This window comes from Daucus carota, chromosome 2 (assembly GCF_001625215.2).
Source record: "Daucus carota subsp. sativus chromosome 2, DH1 v3.0, whole genome shotgun sequence".
Taxonomy (NCBI): domain Eukaryota; kingdom Viridiplantae; phylum Streptophyta; class Magnoliopsida; order Apiales; family Apiaceae; genus Daucus; species Daucus carota.
Window position 1 is genome coordinate 23127313 of NC_030382.2, and position 15074 is coordinate 23142386.

A 15074-nucleotide genomic window follows, 5' to 3' on the forward strand; every position below is an offset into this window, starting at 1 on the left:
ACTCTGTATGTTTTTCGACATAACTACTTACAAAAATTGAAGAACTAACCTTTACAAGATTTTGCTTTTCTACAATATGTTGCTCTTCTTTTCTAATTTTCTGGATAACTTAAAGAGTTAATTACACTTTATAACCCCTAGGTTTGCTCCAAACGCAGTTTAGTACCTGAACTTTAAAACGTGACAATATGCACCCTACACTTAACATTCTCATGTAAGTTGTAACCCCTAGTCACTATTCCGTCCAAATATGTCGTTAACTTTAACTGTTTGAGAGATAACAGTGTGTATATTAGTTTCTAACAGCTACGTACTTTACCCCCTGTGACCTCTCAAAAATTATGTATTATATTTTGAAATTATTTCTGAACAAACACAAGGATGTAAAAAGATTTAAAATAATTTTTTAAATATGTATTTAGATTTAGAATCTGAAAATTTATTTTTTTTACATAAACAATATGTAACTTATTTTAAAATTTTAAAATAAATACATATTTTAAAAATTATTTTAATTTTTTTTACATCATTGTGTGTGTTCAAGATTAATTTCAAAATATAATACATAAACTTTGAGGGGTCACAGGGGGTAAAGTAGCTGTTGGAAACTAATATACACACTGTTACCTCTCAAACAGTTAAAGTTAACGACAGATTTGGACGGAATAGTGACTAGGGGTTACAACTTGCACGGGAATGTTAAGTGTAGGGTGCATATTGCCACGTTTTAAAGTTCAGGTACTAAACTGCGTTTGGAGCAAACCTAGGGGTTACAAAGTGTAATTAACTCTAACTTAAAATGACATACAACAGTTATTTATCTCCCAAATTTATAGCTTTTCTAGTCTAGGAATAAAATAAGTTAATTAATCTAGAAACAACTGTCATCCTACTCCTTCTCTTGCTTGCAAATTTGTGGAAATATTTGTATTCTTGACAGAGTAGCTTCGTTAAATATTTTCTTGTTGTGTAGCTTCAAATGGTAGGCTTCGAGTTCTTCAACATAAGACTAATACTATATATAGCTTACCTTCCAAAACAGTTTGTACTTTTTCAGTTCAACCCATGTGACTACTTTCCTTTCTTTCTACTGTAGCTATCAAGTAATAACCTCCAAATTTTGCAATTGATAAGTCAATAAACAATTGTTGATAGCTTTAGACTAGCCATTGATGGAGGTAACAGTGAGTTACTTTCCAAGCCAAGTCACGTAGATTTGTTTAAATTTATAATAAGGTAGAAATGTGGAGTTACATATCAAAATTTATATTTGTAAAGTTATCAAAGGCTTTCTTCGCCTGCTATAAGTAATACTTTCTTCTTATAGTGAAAATATCGAGTCCGAGGAGGACCTCCGGGACTGGACTAGGGGTGAGCGGATCCGGTAGGTATTTCGTCATATTAAATTTTAAATTGGTGATTAAGTTATTCAACCCCCCAGCTTAATTAAACCCCTATATCGAGAGCTAATACAGATGAAGTAACAACTATTTCATCAATGTGAGTAATAGGTGGAGTAGTACCATTACGTAAATAGAGAATAGAATTCAAAGGCCTAGAGTTATGTAATGTGGGTCATGTTCCACTTAGAACCCTTACCTTAGAACCTTCTAGTATTAATAAGGGTTCTGTAGCAGAACTGCACATGCAAAAAGTGTCCTGTTTATGTATTATATTTTAAATTTATTGTTGAACACACACAACGATGCAAAAAACATGTATTTGGATTTAGATCCTGAAAATCTATTTAAAATTTAGGATTCTGCAGCAGAACCTTAGTGGTTTTATGGGTCTATTTTAAGGACTGGTTCTCTCTTGAGCGCGACCCTATGTAATAGTTATGCATCTGCCACTATGTGATCCGTGGCACTAGAATCAAGGTTTCCAAGTGAATACACTGTGAACAATACCTAATATGTAAGAGAAGACATTTGGCTAGTTAGAAGTAATGTTCATGCTACTTTGAATCATTTTTGCAGTTTGATCACAGTGAGCCTTAAAGAATATTTCTTTCGACGTTGAAGTGTTTGAATTGTTAGACTTATCATCAAGTTCAAGCTTAATAGTTATCTGAGCTGCTCATTTGGAAATTACGCTTGGAGGTCAAAGTTTGGGTTTAGGCTTAACCTGAAGTCTGTGCTAATCCGGATAGTCATGGAGAAAGAAACATTTATCCTGAATATCACCAGGATTATTATAATAAGCACACACTTCTGTTATGGAGTCGGTACCAGCAGATTTCTTAACGGAAGATTTGGACTTCGGGCTTGCAAATTTAACATTCACAGCAACATTTTTCATTTAAGGAATAACAGGAGTGGCACGTTGATTCTCCTCTTGTAGTAATAGAGAATATGCTTGACTCAGAGTTGGTAATGGCTATATCATAAGAATCTGCCCCTGGTAAAAACATCATTAAGCCTCATGAGAAATTGACTTAAGTTGTCATTTTGTTCATAAGCAGCAAGTTTGGTACTAACACTACAGGTGCATGAAGTCTGATTATAGCTATACTTTGGAATAAGTGCTAAAGCATTCAATTCATCAGCAAGGATACAATATCTAGTAAAGTAGGATCTGATAAACATTGAACCTTGAGTAAGAGAAGTGAGATCTTTCTTCAATTGAAAAATTTGCGTCACATTGCTTTGAGAAAAACGAACACATAGACCTCCCAAATCTCTTGTGTGGTGTTAAAATAGACGACACTGTTACGAATTTCACTGAAAATTGAGTTCAATAACCAGGAGACAATCATGTCATTAAAACGTCACCTGAACACATACAACGGAGATGAAGCAATAGGTCTGGATAATAATCCATCAATCAATTCGAGTTTATTCTTAGTAGATAGAGCTAATTTAATTGAACAACTAAATTGTTGATAGTTTTAAACAGTTAAGACTTTAGTAACCAGTGCGATACACGAATTATCCTAGTTATGCACAAAGTACAGATGAAAAGCATTGATGATAGACGAAGATGTAACATGATTCGTCATGGATGAAGAACTAATGAAATATGTTTGTCGATGCATGTACATATATATGAAGACTGCAATTACACTTGCGATGTGATTGAACAATCTCTATGCTAACAATCACGCTAACGAACACTAGATCAAAGACAAGAGAAACTAGAAATGAGCATCAACTGGCTCTAACCATATGTAACAAAGACAAAATGTGGATCAGATCTAATTGTACTAACTCTACATTCACCATTAACAAAGCAACACAAAGCTCTGTGTATTCACATTTATGAAGAAGACAACAATAACTTGGACGAGACAAAAAATTGTATGATAAAAAAGCTATTTAAATTGCTCTTACTATACTATATATACACTAGCAGAACATCTAGCAAAGTTGTGCAGTGTGGCATCTTGACTTGTCTTGTGAATTTAGATAACTTTTAATTGAGAACTCATGCACTCATTTATAGACTAATATACACTAACTCGACATCTAACAAACTTGTACAACCTAGCATCTTGACTCAGCAGATGGATTCTGTTGATTAAAAGCATCTTGACTCATGAATTCAGTTAAGTTTTAATCACGGTGGATTTAGTTGATTTTTAATTAAGGATTGATGCTCTCAGTCTATAACTACACATAAACTAGCTCAACATTATACCATCTTGACTCAGTTGATGGATTCAATTGATTTTTAATCGAGAACTCGGTTGTAAGTAGTGTAACACACTATTCTACCCTTTGCACTGAATTTGCACTTGAAAGGCTCATTCTCTATATTATGTGTGGTTTTCTTGATTAGTTAAAAATAATATTATACTCTATATTTTATTATTTTATTATTAATTAAATATGATTCATCAGCTAACAGCATTATTTTAACCAACCCTGTAGTTATTAGTAGTATATATACCATGGCATGTTAAATTATCTTGGCCTAATTTCTTCACAACTTTTAACCAAGAATGTAACTTATCCACATCAGCTCCTCTAGTGTTTAGAAAATATAAAAGAATTACAAGTCCTTCTGTAATAATTGATTACAAGCTTAAGCATGCAAAAAAGAAATCACCAGCATCATCACTGAGGTTTCCTTTCCGGACGAATTTCATCTGAATCTTCATTAGATGTTGAGGAAAACTGCATTCCAGTTTGATTCACATTCAGCGTTTGGCTTCCTGTAAAACTGTGAGTCGAAGTAATGGAAGACAGTGTTCTGTATTCGGATAGAGTTTGGCTGCTGTGGGAATTTCGAGAAGTTTGATCTCGATGGAAGTCCCTCATTGCTTTAAATCTTAGATCATTAGAGTAAGTATTTGCTTCCGGGAATGTATCTGGAATATCTAGTCGTTCTTCAAGCATGGCTATCACTTCAGACATTATAGGCCTTAGTGACGGAGATGCATTTGTGCACATGAGTGCAACTTTCACCATTCTTTCTGCTTCGACCTTGTTCACTTGTGACCCCAACCTTGGATCAATTAGCTCCTCAAAGTTTTTTGTTTGTTGCAATTTGCATGCCTGCAACATTTAGTGTCAGAACATTAAATAGTTACGGATACAATTTGCAAAATTTTTCAATTTTGCAATTTGTATGGGGGTGTGCTATTAAACGTCAGTTTTAAATATTAATATGTATATATATAGGACAAGCAAATGCACCGGTTCTTAATGTTAGATCCCAATATTAAGCCCAAATAAAGTCAAAAGCAAAAAAGGTACCCAGTCCAAGAGGCAAATGCAATTGTTGCTTGGCATGTAACTGTTATTGTTCTTTCCACTGACAATTTCCAATACTACAATTCCAAAGCTGTAAACATCAGCCTTGTCACTCAAATAACCCCATAGTGCATATTCTGGAGCCATATAACCTCTGTAAATACACGAGTAAAATGTAATCTAGAAATTTTGTTATTTCGGTGAAGATATTCTAGTCAGCCTATAAACACTTAGTCAGAGACAGAAAATAGATTACACAAAGGCACTATAAACTCACATTGTTCCAGCAACTCGAGTACTTATGTGGGACTTCTCATCTTCATTAAGCCTAGCCAAACCAAAGTCAGAAATTTTAGGGTTTAACTCTCCATCAAGCAGCACATTCGTACCTTTGATGTCTCTATGAACAATTTTGAGTCTTGATTCTTCATGGAGAAAGGCCAAGCCTCTAGCTATACCAATACTTATACTATATCTTGTTGGCCAATCTAGTATCAGTTGACTGTTCTCTGAACCTAAATATAACCGAAAATACTACTAATAACTACACTGAAAATCACTTTCGGAATTACTTTCAACTAATTTCCAACAGAACTGGATGACATGACCAGAAAACACTCACCAAACAAAGCATTAGCAAGGCTGTTGTTCTCCAAGTACTCGTACACCAGAAATAACTGATCTCCTTCGATACAACATCCGTGGAGCTTTACAAGATTTGGGTGTTGTAGACAAGAAATCATGGCAATCTCATTCACAAATTCACGATCTCCTTGTCTTGATCTAGATGATAGCTGTTTCACTGCTATCACAGTGCCATCTGACAATAAACCCTGCACTTCCATATATATATATATTTACAGCACATAAAAATTTTATGAAGTACCACTGCTGCAGTTTATAGCTGAAATACCTTGTAAACAGGACCAAAACCTCCCTCCCCAAGCTTGTTTCTGGAATCAAAATTGTTAGTTGCGGCTTTTAATTGTTTTAAGGAGAAAGATACTGTTCTCAACTCTACACCCTCCAGATCTGCACAATGACAATAAAGGACGTACTGTAATTACATATTTTCCTAGCAAATATAAAAAAAAATTAACATAAAATGAAATTATATTATGATATCACAAAAAATTAATCTTATATAAAACTAATCAACATGTTTTAATATAATATCACAAAAAAATATCTAAAATAAATAATAGCATAAGAATACTAAATTGTTGATAGGGTTGGTAAAGCTAACAAGATAGCAATTGACTAAAAGAAAAATGTAGTGAGACATTTAATGAATTAAAAAATATTTATTTATTAAAGTTAACTCTTTTGAATCAACCCATAGACCCATAATTGATAATCCAATTCGCTTTCCATTGATCGGCTATTTCTCCGGAATTGGAGGGATGACTCACCCCAAAACAGCCCTCCTATAAAGGCCGAGGAGAGATGAAAGGAGGAAAAGAGGGAATTTCCCAAATTAACACACAAACAAAAACACGCTAACAACAAGAAATCATGAAGCTTTTCCGATAATGGCTGTAAGATTATGCGCATCTTCCCTTCGGCTTGTTATGAAAAAACTGCAGCCACCGTTTGACATCAGTTTCTTTCTCTTCCTTTTATAAAGTGCAATTTTGGTCTAAAGACCTTCACAGTATTGCATCTAAATGGTGTAAGCTTTATTTTATTGTTTAAAATCATAAACATGTTAAGTACTGATGACTAAACATGACCTTTTAACATATAACCCCAAGACTACTTTCGGTCTTACCTTTCCCTTTCCTTTTGTTGGCTTTGAAAGAACCTTTCCACCAAAGAATAGAGACTACTGTAGCACTAATGCTTAAAGTCAGAACTCCAACTATGACATAAATGACATTGCTTCCCTTCATCTTCCCTTTAGTATAACAAATTTTAAAATCTGTTTGAAAATTTAGAAAAGAACATATATTAGTGAGCATCAAGACAGCAAAAGACATAGCGCAAAGCCACAACCATGGTCACACAAAGATTTATATTAAATATCCACCACTATTAGAGATGCTTCGACTCTTAAAGGATGATTTTAAAAGACTATATATATGTATATATATATATAATATATATATATATATATATATATATATATATTCTTGTATTCTGTACACATCCAAGTGCCTCACTGTATCTAGTATTTAAAAGCAAATTTATGAATAACCAAAGTTTAAATACTTACATAATTTCTAATCCATTCTGAAACATTAAAATATAGAACTGCAAGAGTAGATAATTCCTAAAACCAGTACATAAGTACTTATAGAATGATTATATGCAATTAAATACAATTGCCTATAGTGGAAAATGTTTTTTTTGCCTATTATAGCAATGGCAGGAATTATAAAAAGAAGACGAATTGAGCTATGTAATTCTTTAACAAGGGAACCTACAGAAGGAAAATGGAAGCGAGCTAGTACTGTACATTAATCATACAGGAAATCAAGTGTTATGTTGCATACTCGTCAGTGTATATATGGAACATTTTTGACACGTAAAGCGGGCCAACTTTTACGACAACACATCATGTAGCTGAAAACATAATTATAGGAATCTTTCTTATATGCTAACATGATCTACCAGAGAATGCAAAGAGGATGAAGATTACAGTACTTGGATCAACCGAGATAGCTGATATGATGGGACCATATACCCCTCTATTTGGAATGCGTGTAGTCCCTCTTCCAGCCCAGTAAAATCGGATCTCTAAGATAGTATTTGTCACACTAGCATTAAATTTTTTAACCAGAGGGCGTTGTGCCCCATGAGCCTCAATTTCAACATTAAAATCCTTCCAAACTAAAATATCCTGAAACATATGTGTAATTTCGATTTACCAATGGTTGCAACCTGCATACTTAAACTTATCAAGCTGTTTAAATTAATAACCTGGATGTAGATATCAAATATTCGCCTCCCAAGACTGCTAGATGTTTTGTCATTGGTAAATTGTATTTCCGCAAAATGCAGGCTTACATCATAACTCCCATTCTCCAAGCAATATCGAAAGTAGGTAAGAGATACAGGGGAAAGGCGGGCAGTAGTGTACATCTGAGGTATGTTTATTGATGGCACAGATTTAACATAACGCGAATTTTGGTAATTATTATCATCCATGAAGTCCCCACTACTACTAAATCCCCAGTAGTTATTACTTTTATAATACCTCGCCGCACCACCTTCAACTCCTGCATCACCTTCATACAGAACTTCTCCATGATTTTCTTTAATTGTTGAATTGTCTCCACCACTATTAACCCGTAATGAGCATCCATCTGCAATAAAGAATATATGTAAAATAATGCAGCCCAGTTTCCTGTAAAGATTGCAAAAAATAAAATAAGACATGAACAAACTATATCTATATATTTATTTTGACAATGGACATGCTGAAGGATTCACATGCAGCAGAAAAAATCACACTTGACTTCTAATACGATAATGAAATGTTATGACTTGAGATGCATATACGTAGTATACATGTGAGTCCCAATTTCTCACATCTCAAGGTTTTAAATTGGTAGAGTGAACCAAATTTATCCATAGATTTAAGACTGAAGCTTTGATTAGCCAAAATAAAGTTGGGTGTTAGTCTGACACTTAAGGTGATCACCTCTTTGTGCCAAAATATGGCTTCAAGTAGGATTAATAATTTGTAAGGTGAAAAATCAGTTATAAATATTAATGATGGCTAAATAATTAGATATTATGTGCATGTTTTCGAATGTAACTGTATATATATATTATGGTCTAAACATCTGAAAGAAACTGATACCTTTTTCTTTAATGGAAATTAGATAATCCAATATTTTACTCTAAATAAAGTATTCTTAATTTTTGTAATGTGCTTTACAAAAAAGACTAGCCTATAACCCGTGCGATGCAAGTGTGTATTTAAATAGTTAATAATTTTCTTAAATGTGATTAAGTTAATAATTTATTTTAATATGTTGTTGATGGGATTCAAACCTTAGACCTTTAGCGGCAGTGAAATATAGAAAATTCAATCTAACGGCTCTCATCAATTTAATTGAAGTGATTTAACGGTTATAATGCACTGTACCGGACTACAAACCAACAACCAAACTTTTGCATGTTTAGCTTTAATAATATAGTAAGTATAGATGTGTTTCTTCAGTAGATTGCAGTGCATCTTATTATAATCTTTTCTTAAGAAAGTATAATGACTTTTGAGCATAATTTGGCCACTCACAGCCTTAAGTTTAGATTAACTTTATCGGCACCAAAGATGGGTGCTTTGAAATGACCCTTTACCCTTCTCAGATATAATAGCCCAACTGACAGAGGGAATAAAATAGATTTACATGTTTCTAACATGAAATGAGAATGACTCATTGCTTAAATGTAATTATGATTTGAAGCAATAACCTTACATTTAGGACATTTGAAATCCTGTGCACATGGAAGAATATCCTTTCTGTTGGAACTTTGTTGTTAGAATAATATACATATAAGAGTAAGAAACAAAACAAAAAAGTATTTGAAAATTTGCCATCTCCATTTTGCATAGTTAAAACAACAAGATATAAGAAGTCATCAGAAGAACTCACAAGGTGTTATTGGAATAAGAGCTCTTGAAAAAGTTGATGTATAGATTCCTAAAAAAGTCAAATACTATATGATTAAAACAAAATCTGTTAAATTACAGGGTAGCATGAATGAAGTAAAAAATTTAAAGAAGGTTTCATTACCTGTTTGGCTGACAAGTAGGTTGCTCAGGACCTTGCCATGTAAAATTATTGTAGGAAAGATCACTGCACATAATGTCATCATATGAGCATGTTAAAGAAATGCAGTAGAGATGCAGTACGAAAAATTCACAAACTTAAAAGCAGAGGCAAGAAAATGACAAAGCTGTACAACTAATAAACAATAAAAATTAGCACTTGAGCTGTAGCATACATGGTCATCCCGTCCCGTAAGATTGAGTCTGGAACATTTCCACTGAGCATGTTGCCCATCAAATACCTAGAAACACCTATGATTAGTGTATTATATACTTAAAGAAGACAGTGGTAATGCATATAGCAATCTGTAAAATAATTTTAGTGTAAACAGATAACCTGCAAATTCAAAACATTTTCTTTCAGAATATCTAGAATGAGAAAAACATCCTTTAATACGAGCTATTGGTAAATGATCTAAAATTCTAAATCTTAGTCACACTTACAAGAACTTCAAACGCTTAGATTCGATGCGCTCTGGAATTTCGCCAACTAATTTGTTAAAGCTAACATCCCTGTCATGAGCATGTAACTTGAATCAATTAAAAAATTAAATAGATATCATGTTATACAAAATATAACTCTCATAAGCACAATAAGGAAAAGAAAAGTCTTGTCTGTGAGGTGCAAGTTCGAGATTTTAATAATTAAATTAAAATAAGAGGCAGGGGAGGTAAATTCAAACTTAGAGGTTATTAAGTATCATATTCCGTGCCCTTCAATTATAAAACATGTTTGGATGTTGGAGGCATGCAAATATTATTCTAAATATATATGTATATATATATCTACAAAGTGCTTTGTGTTACTTACACCAATTCGAGAATTTCCAATTTCCATATATAAGTAGGGACTTCTCCAGAGATATTACAATTTCTCAGGACTCTGAATCAAAAAGTAAATAATGTGAAAAAAGATGCTATAATCATTACTAATTAGATATAAAAATTAATTTAACATACAGTCTTATCAAGTTTGTACTGATACTTAGGTTAGGAAATCTTTGAATTGGTCCATGTATGTCGGTAATTCTCCTGCAAAATTAGAAGACCATGAGTTGTATAAGAACAAATAGAAGTTTTCTAATTTGATATTGAGGGCAAAGATGGAGAGATAAGAAGGAACACATATACAATTAACTGGTTCTGCACTCACAAGTCAGTTAAGTTACCGAGACCAAATATATTTGATGGAATTGGTCCCTCCAGCCCACTTGCAGACATTTCCCTTCATGGACAAGATTACTTCAAGAACTACAACGAAAATATTTAACATTTTGAAAAATAAAAGTGAAAGATGATGGACAAGGATTATACATTCTGCTTAGTTGTTTCCAGGACTGTATGAATTCAGGTATTGTCCCAGTGAAGTTGCTATCGTTTATCCTACTGCAGAGGTCAGGCTTGGGTTGCTCAGAATATAATCTATCGTACATGGTAAGGGCAAATTAACAATCAATATAGTGAAGAAGTGAAGAAGTGAAGAACTTACAAATCTGTTAAATTTGTTAGCGCAGCAAGTGTCAATGGTAAACTGCCTGTCAGTTGGTTGGATGATAGAATCCTTTATGTCCATTGTCATGTAACCCAAAAACTATTTAGGCAATGTACAAAAATTTCGGTTAAAGTTGTAGAAGATATGACAAGAACTTACAAGTTCTTTAGTTTAGATAGTTTTCCAAGCTCGGGAGGGATTGTTCCAGAAAACTGGTTTGCCTCAAGATTCCTGAAACAAATATGTAACTTGCATCTGGATGACAGTGGTTAATAAATGGCAAATTGAGAAGGACATACTGACATGTTCTAGAGTATCACAAAGTATCCATGACTATTATATGCCAACTTTTCATTTTTCTTCGTAGTTCATACTTTATACCGTCTTTTACACATAATACCAAATCATACGAAGAACTTGCATAATCTTCTGACCATATTACTAGATAGCAATCTGAATAAAGATAGGCTTAAAAGGGTTCTTTCTAATTTTCCAACTCACTTAAGTTATGCTTCCTACTAGAACATATCAATAAAAACGATATACTACACAGATAGCTCGTCTACTTCTACTTGTTAAAACTTTCTGGTAATGACCTTAGTATTTCATAATTTTAGTCATCACATTGATGAGGTATGTAGTAGAGGAAAAAGGAAAAAAGAATCGTCGAGACCTACAAGTAAGTAAGAGTGGTAATATTCCCCAATTCTTTCGGCACTTCTCCTGACAAGCGGTTTGCAAGAACAGAGCTGCAAATTAATTAGTTAGTTTCAAGAAAAGAATGATTCTACAACTGAACCATTCTTGACATGGAAAAAGTGAGGCTTACATTGACTGTAATGTTGTTGAACCCCATTCAAGAGGTATTGTGCCGCTTAGGTAGTTGTAAGCAAAATCACTACAAATACATATGTGAGCATTTGTGTTAATGATTTCAATTCAAGTTCCCCAACTACTATATTTGAGTATTAAAAGACTCTTACATCATACGGAGATAACGAAGCATTACTAATTCAGATGGAAGAACACCAGGAAGAGCAAGACCCTTAAGAATGCTGCATACATGGGAAACACATTATACTAAACTCAGACTAAACCCTAAGGAAGTTTGCATAAAGATATAAATACATTTTTTTTATACTAAATCCGACATCCAAATACATAACCCGAGCTGACTTCCGCTTAACAATTTGATTATCTATTGGATTCATAAAACACAAGCTAGAACCATTTCGTAACCAATTCAAGTAACTTAAAAGAGAAATGGGTATGCACTAGTTTTCTTATTTAAAATGTCAGCTATGACACATCCAAACACCAGCTTTTTGTTAGGAGCTACTGGGCTTCCTCATGCCCAAAAATTTTGAGGTGACGTCTTCTCTCATACTAATCAAGCAGCACAAAACTCCTCCAACAATAAGTGGAGGATAGCCCAGCACCTTAGTCACGAGAAGTATGCAAAACTATATTATATTATAATTTGGATAGAATTATTGCTCTGCAGAGAGATAAAGACTATCATGGTTTAATGCTACACTGAAGGTGTTTTAAATCATCATTTTGGAAAATACGATTACCATATATTATATTAGGGTATAAGCCACAAATATCTATTACATAAGCTTTATTCAGAGGCTGCAAATAACAATTTGTCATTGAAGAGTAAGTCAGAGATACAATACATCGTTACAACGTGACAAATTGTGTTGTTCTCTGAGTTGCACTCGCAATCCACCTTGCTCTCTGATCCAGGAGGCGCCTGAGGATTTATGCCAACCAAGTCAACTTGGCAAGAATCGGCATTGAACTTCCAGTAAGTTGCACCCATAGTTGAAGTAAGTTTTTGAAGAACATCAACTATGACATAGATGAAGAAATGTATGACTGATATGCATCCCTCATTGTGAAGCGTCATAATATGATTATAAATTACACTACCAATGAAGCACAACAACTTTAACAAGAATTGCATTCACATGGCAGATATTGACAATGTTGACCTCTAAGACATAGCTCTGTAGTTCTCTAAATAAAGAGTTTGCTTAATTTGTCATACAAATCCCAATTTGCCTTCATCTGTTACGCTCATGTTTTCTTCTTTTCAAGACATATAACTATACACTACGGTTGATATGTAATATATAGGTAACATGCACACATATATCCTTAATGTTTCATAATTTGTGTCATAACATTATCTTAAAGCTTTCAAAAATTGTGTACATTTCAAACCTAATACAATAGGTTTACTTCAGTCTATACCTTTGTATGTCATAACCAGTTTACATTAAAAATTTGTCTCTCTTGTTCTATAAAGCGAGTCCCATGCTTTTTATTGTGCTACTATTTTCCTTAAATCTTCTAACAAGGTTACTACTAAATACCAAAATTTAAGTCCTTAAGTTCAATTAGATTTCAAAGAAATAAGTTTATATGGGAAATTCTATTAGCGACAATATTAGGGAATTTACTCTTTTAGACTAATTGTCCGAAATTGCCACAAAATAATGGAATCCAACACCGGTTAAGATCATACTTATGAAAAGCTATGGTAAAATCGTACGGCACACAAATTATTTTTTTGCGAGAAACTATAACTAACTTGATAATCATCTTATTTTAAAAAGCTACAGAACTTTACTAAATTCACTTTCTCCAAGATATATATATTCAGTTTAAAGAGCTTTGACAAATGTTGAGTGCCTGCCAGTGAATCCACCTAACTACAGGTTTGCAGCAGCTATTTCATCAAAGTAAAGTCAACTTACTATAGTAATACAGCACATAGAAAAAACCTAAAAAATTAATCTGTGAGCATGATCAGCCAGAAGTTTTCTTCTTGGTTCTATCAGCCATCAGTTTAAAGCACAAACAAAGAATTAGAAGGGAGAAATGGTTTTCAAAGCAGGAGCCCTCCTCCGTATTAAGTGGTCATCAGTGATATTTTATTACATTACTTGACTCTCCTCCTAATCTAGTCACTTCCTTGTAAACTATTTTCCTAGTAGACTTTAACGATTACCTCTCAATCACGGTAATTCTTCAAAATATATCTTCGACAAGCATGGATCATCAAGGAAACCACGTCCCTAAAGTTTAAAATAGTGGTAATGTTTGTGTACATCTACCACCTCCCCCGTCCTAATTGGGTATGTTTGGTTCTATCTCTATAACAATAAATAATGCCATCTCTGTAATTATCTCCTCTTCCCTTTCTCCCAATACATCTATAGTCATTGATCAGTAGTAATTTTCTACCTACATTATCAATGTGTTTTCAATCAATTATGACAATATAATCTGTCCCTAATCCCCACAATTAACAAACTTTAGGGAGCAAGAAAGGATAAAAACTCATTCTTGCATAAACCCACCTCAAAAAATTACTCAACGCACAAAAATACTCGGTAAAAACCCAAAAAAAAAAAAAAAAACTTAAAAATTCTTCACAACCCAACTCAATTATGCTTATATACAATGCTCTAGTCCACAAAAAACATATAAACAAGAAATATTTTGGCAATCTGCAGTAACAAAGATAAATAAAATAAGAGACTTATTTAGCTACTTACCTTCTTCCTGTGGAACTTTTAGCTCTGCGAGTTCCAACAACATGAAGCAACAGCCCAGAAGACAGATGAACTCAACTGAAGAGCTCCACCCCTTCATCTCTAGTAACTATAAACTTCCAAATTAGTATCTGTTAGCCGAACATACAAAGTCTAAAAATGTAGTATATAACTTATAAGGCCTACATGTGCATATAAGTGTGTGAAGTATAGTACAAGTAGATTGCTGAAGTACTTGTTAGAGAAGATGGAGAGAGTGTTTATAAAGTGAGCTGGAAAAGACAAGTCAGCAGTGAAGATGTTTGGGTTGGCAGTATTGGTAGTAATGGGATTATTGGATTGTAAGTGTATTTATACATGATTAGTTATGAAAGTTTGACACGCAATACACAAAGTTATAATGAAAAGTAAAAGTCGAAACTCTGCTTTTTACGAGAGGGTAGATTACTTTAACACGCCCACGTTTATTATACGAAAATGGGGCCTCGTGAGAATTTTCGCAATATTTGTACTACCTCCCCCGTTTCAAAATACAT

At 33.5% G+C, this 15074-nt stretch overlaps 1 protein-coding gene across 6 annotated transcripts; it reads right to left on the reverse strand.

The window, feature by feature from the left end:
- Positions 1-3900: 3900 nt before the first annotated feature.
- On the reverse strand, positions 3901-14863 carry LOC108209283 (probable LRR receptor-like serine/threonine-protein kinase RFK1). Of its 6 annotated transcripts, XM_017380104.2 has the most exons (25): positions 14774-14863; positions 14542-14647; positions 12652-12826; positions 11953-12024; positions 11799-11867; positions 11647-11718; positions 11129-11200; positions 10967-11038; positions 10792-10863; positions 10631-10702; positions 10438-10509; positions 10289-10360; positions 9922-9990; positions 9654-9719; positions 9443-9505; positions 9302-9349; positions 9125-9168; positions 7620-8005; positions 7344-7539; positions 6469-6618; positions 5611-5729; positions 5320-5530; positions 4975-5212; positions 4701-4851; positions 3901-4499 (listed from the first exon to the last, which is right to left on the reverse strand). In XM_017380104.2, exons 2-25 carry the CDS (start codon positions 14636-14638, stop codon positions 4059-4061), a joined length of 3099 nt encoding a protein of 1032 aa, XP_017235593.1. In that variant the 5' UTR covers positions 14639-14647; positions 14774-14863; the 3' UTR covers positions 3901-4058. The 6 variants fall into 6 exon arrangements, 4 of the variants coding, with proteins under 4 accessions (XP_017235593.1, XP_063943043.1, XP_063943042.1 ...); XM_064086973.1 differs by having other exon boundaries at positions 12652-12728; positions 14542-14858; XR_010288701.1 differs by having other exon boundaries at positions 4359-4499; positions 4701-4834; positions 14542-14860.
- Between the last annotated feature and the right edge of the window lie 211 nt (positions 14864-15074).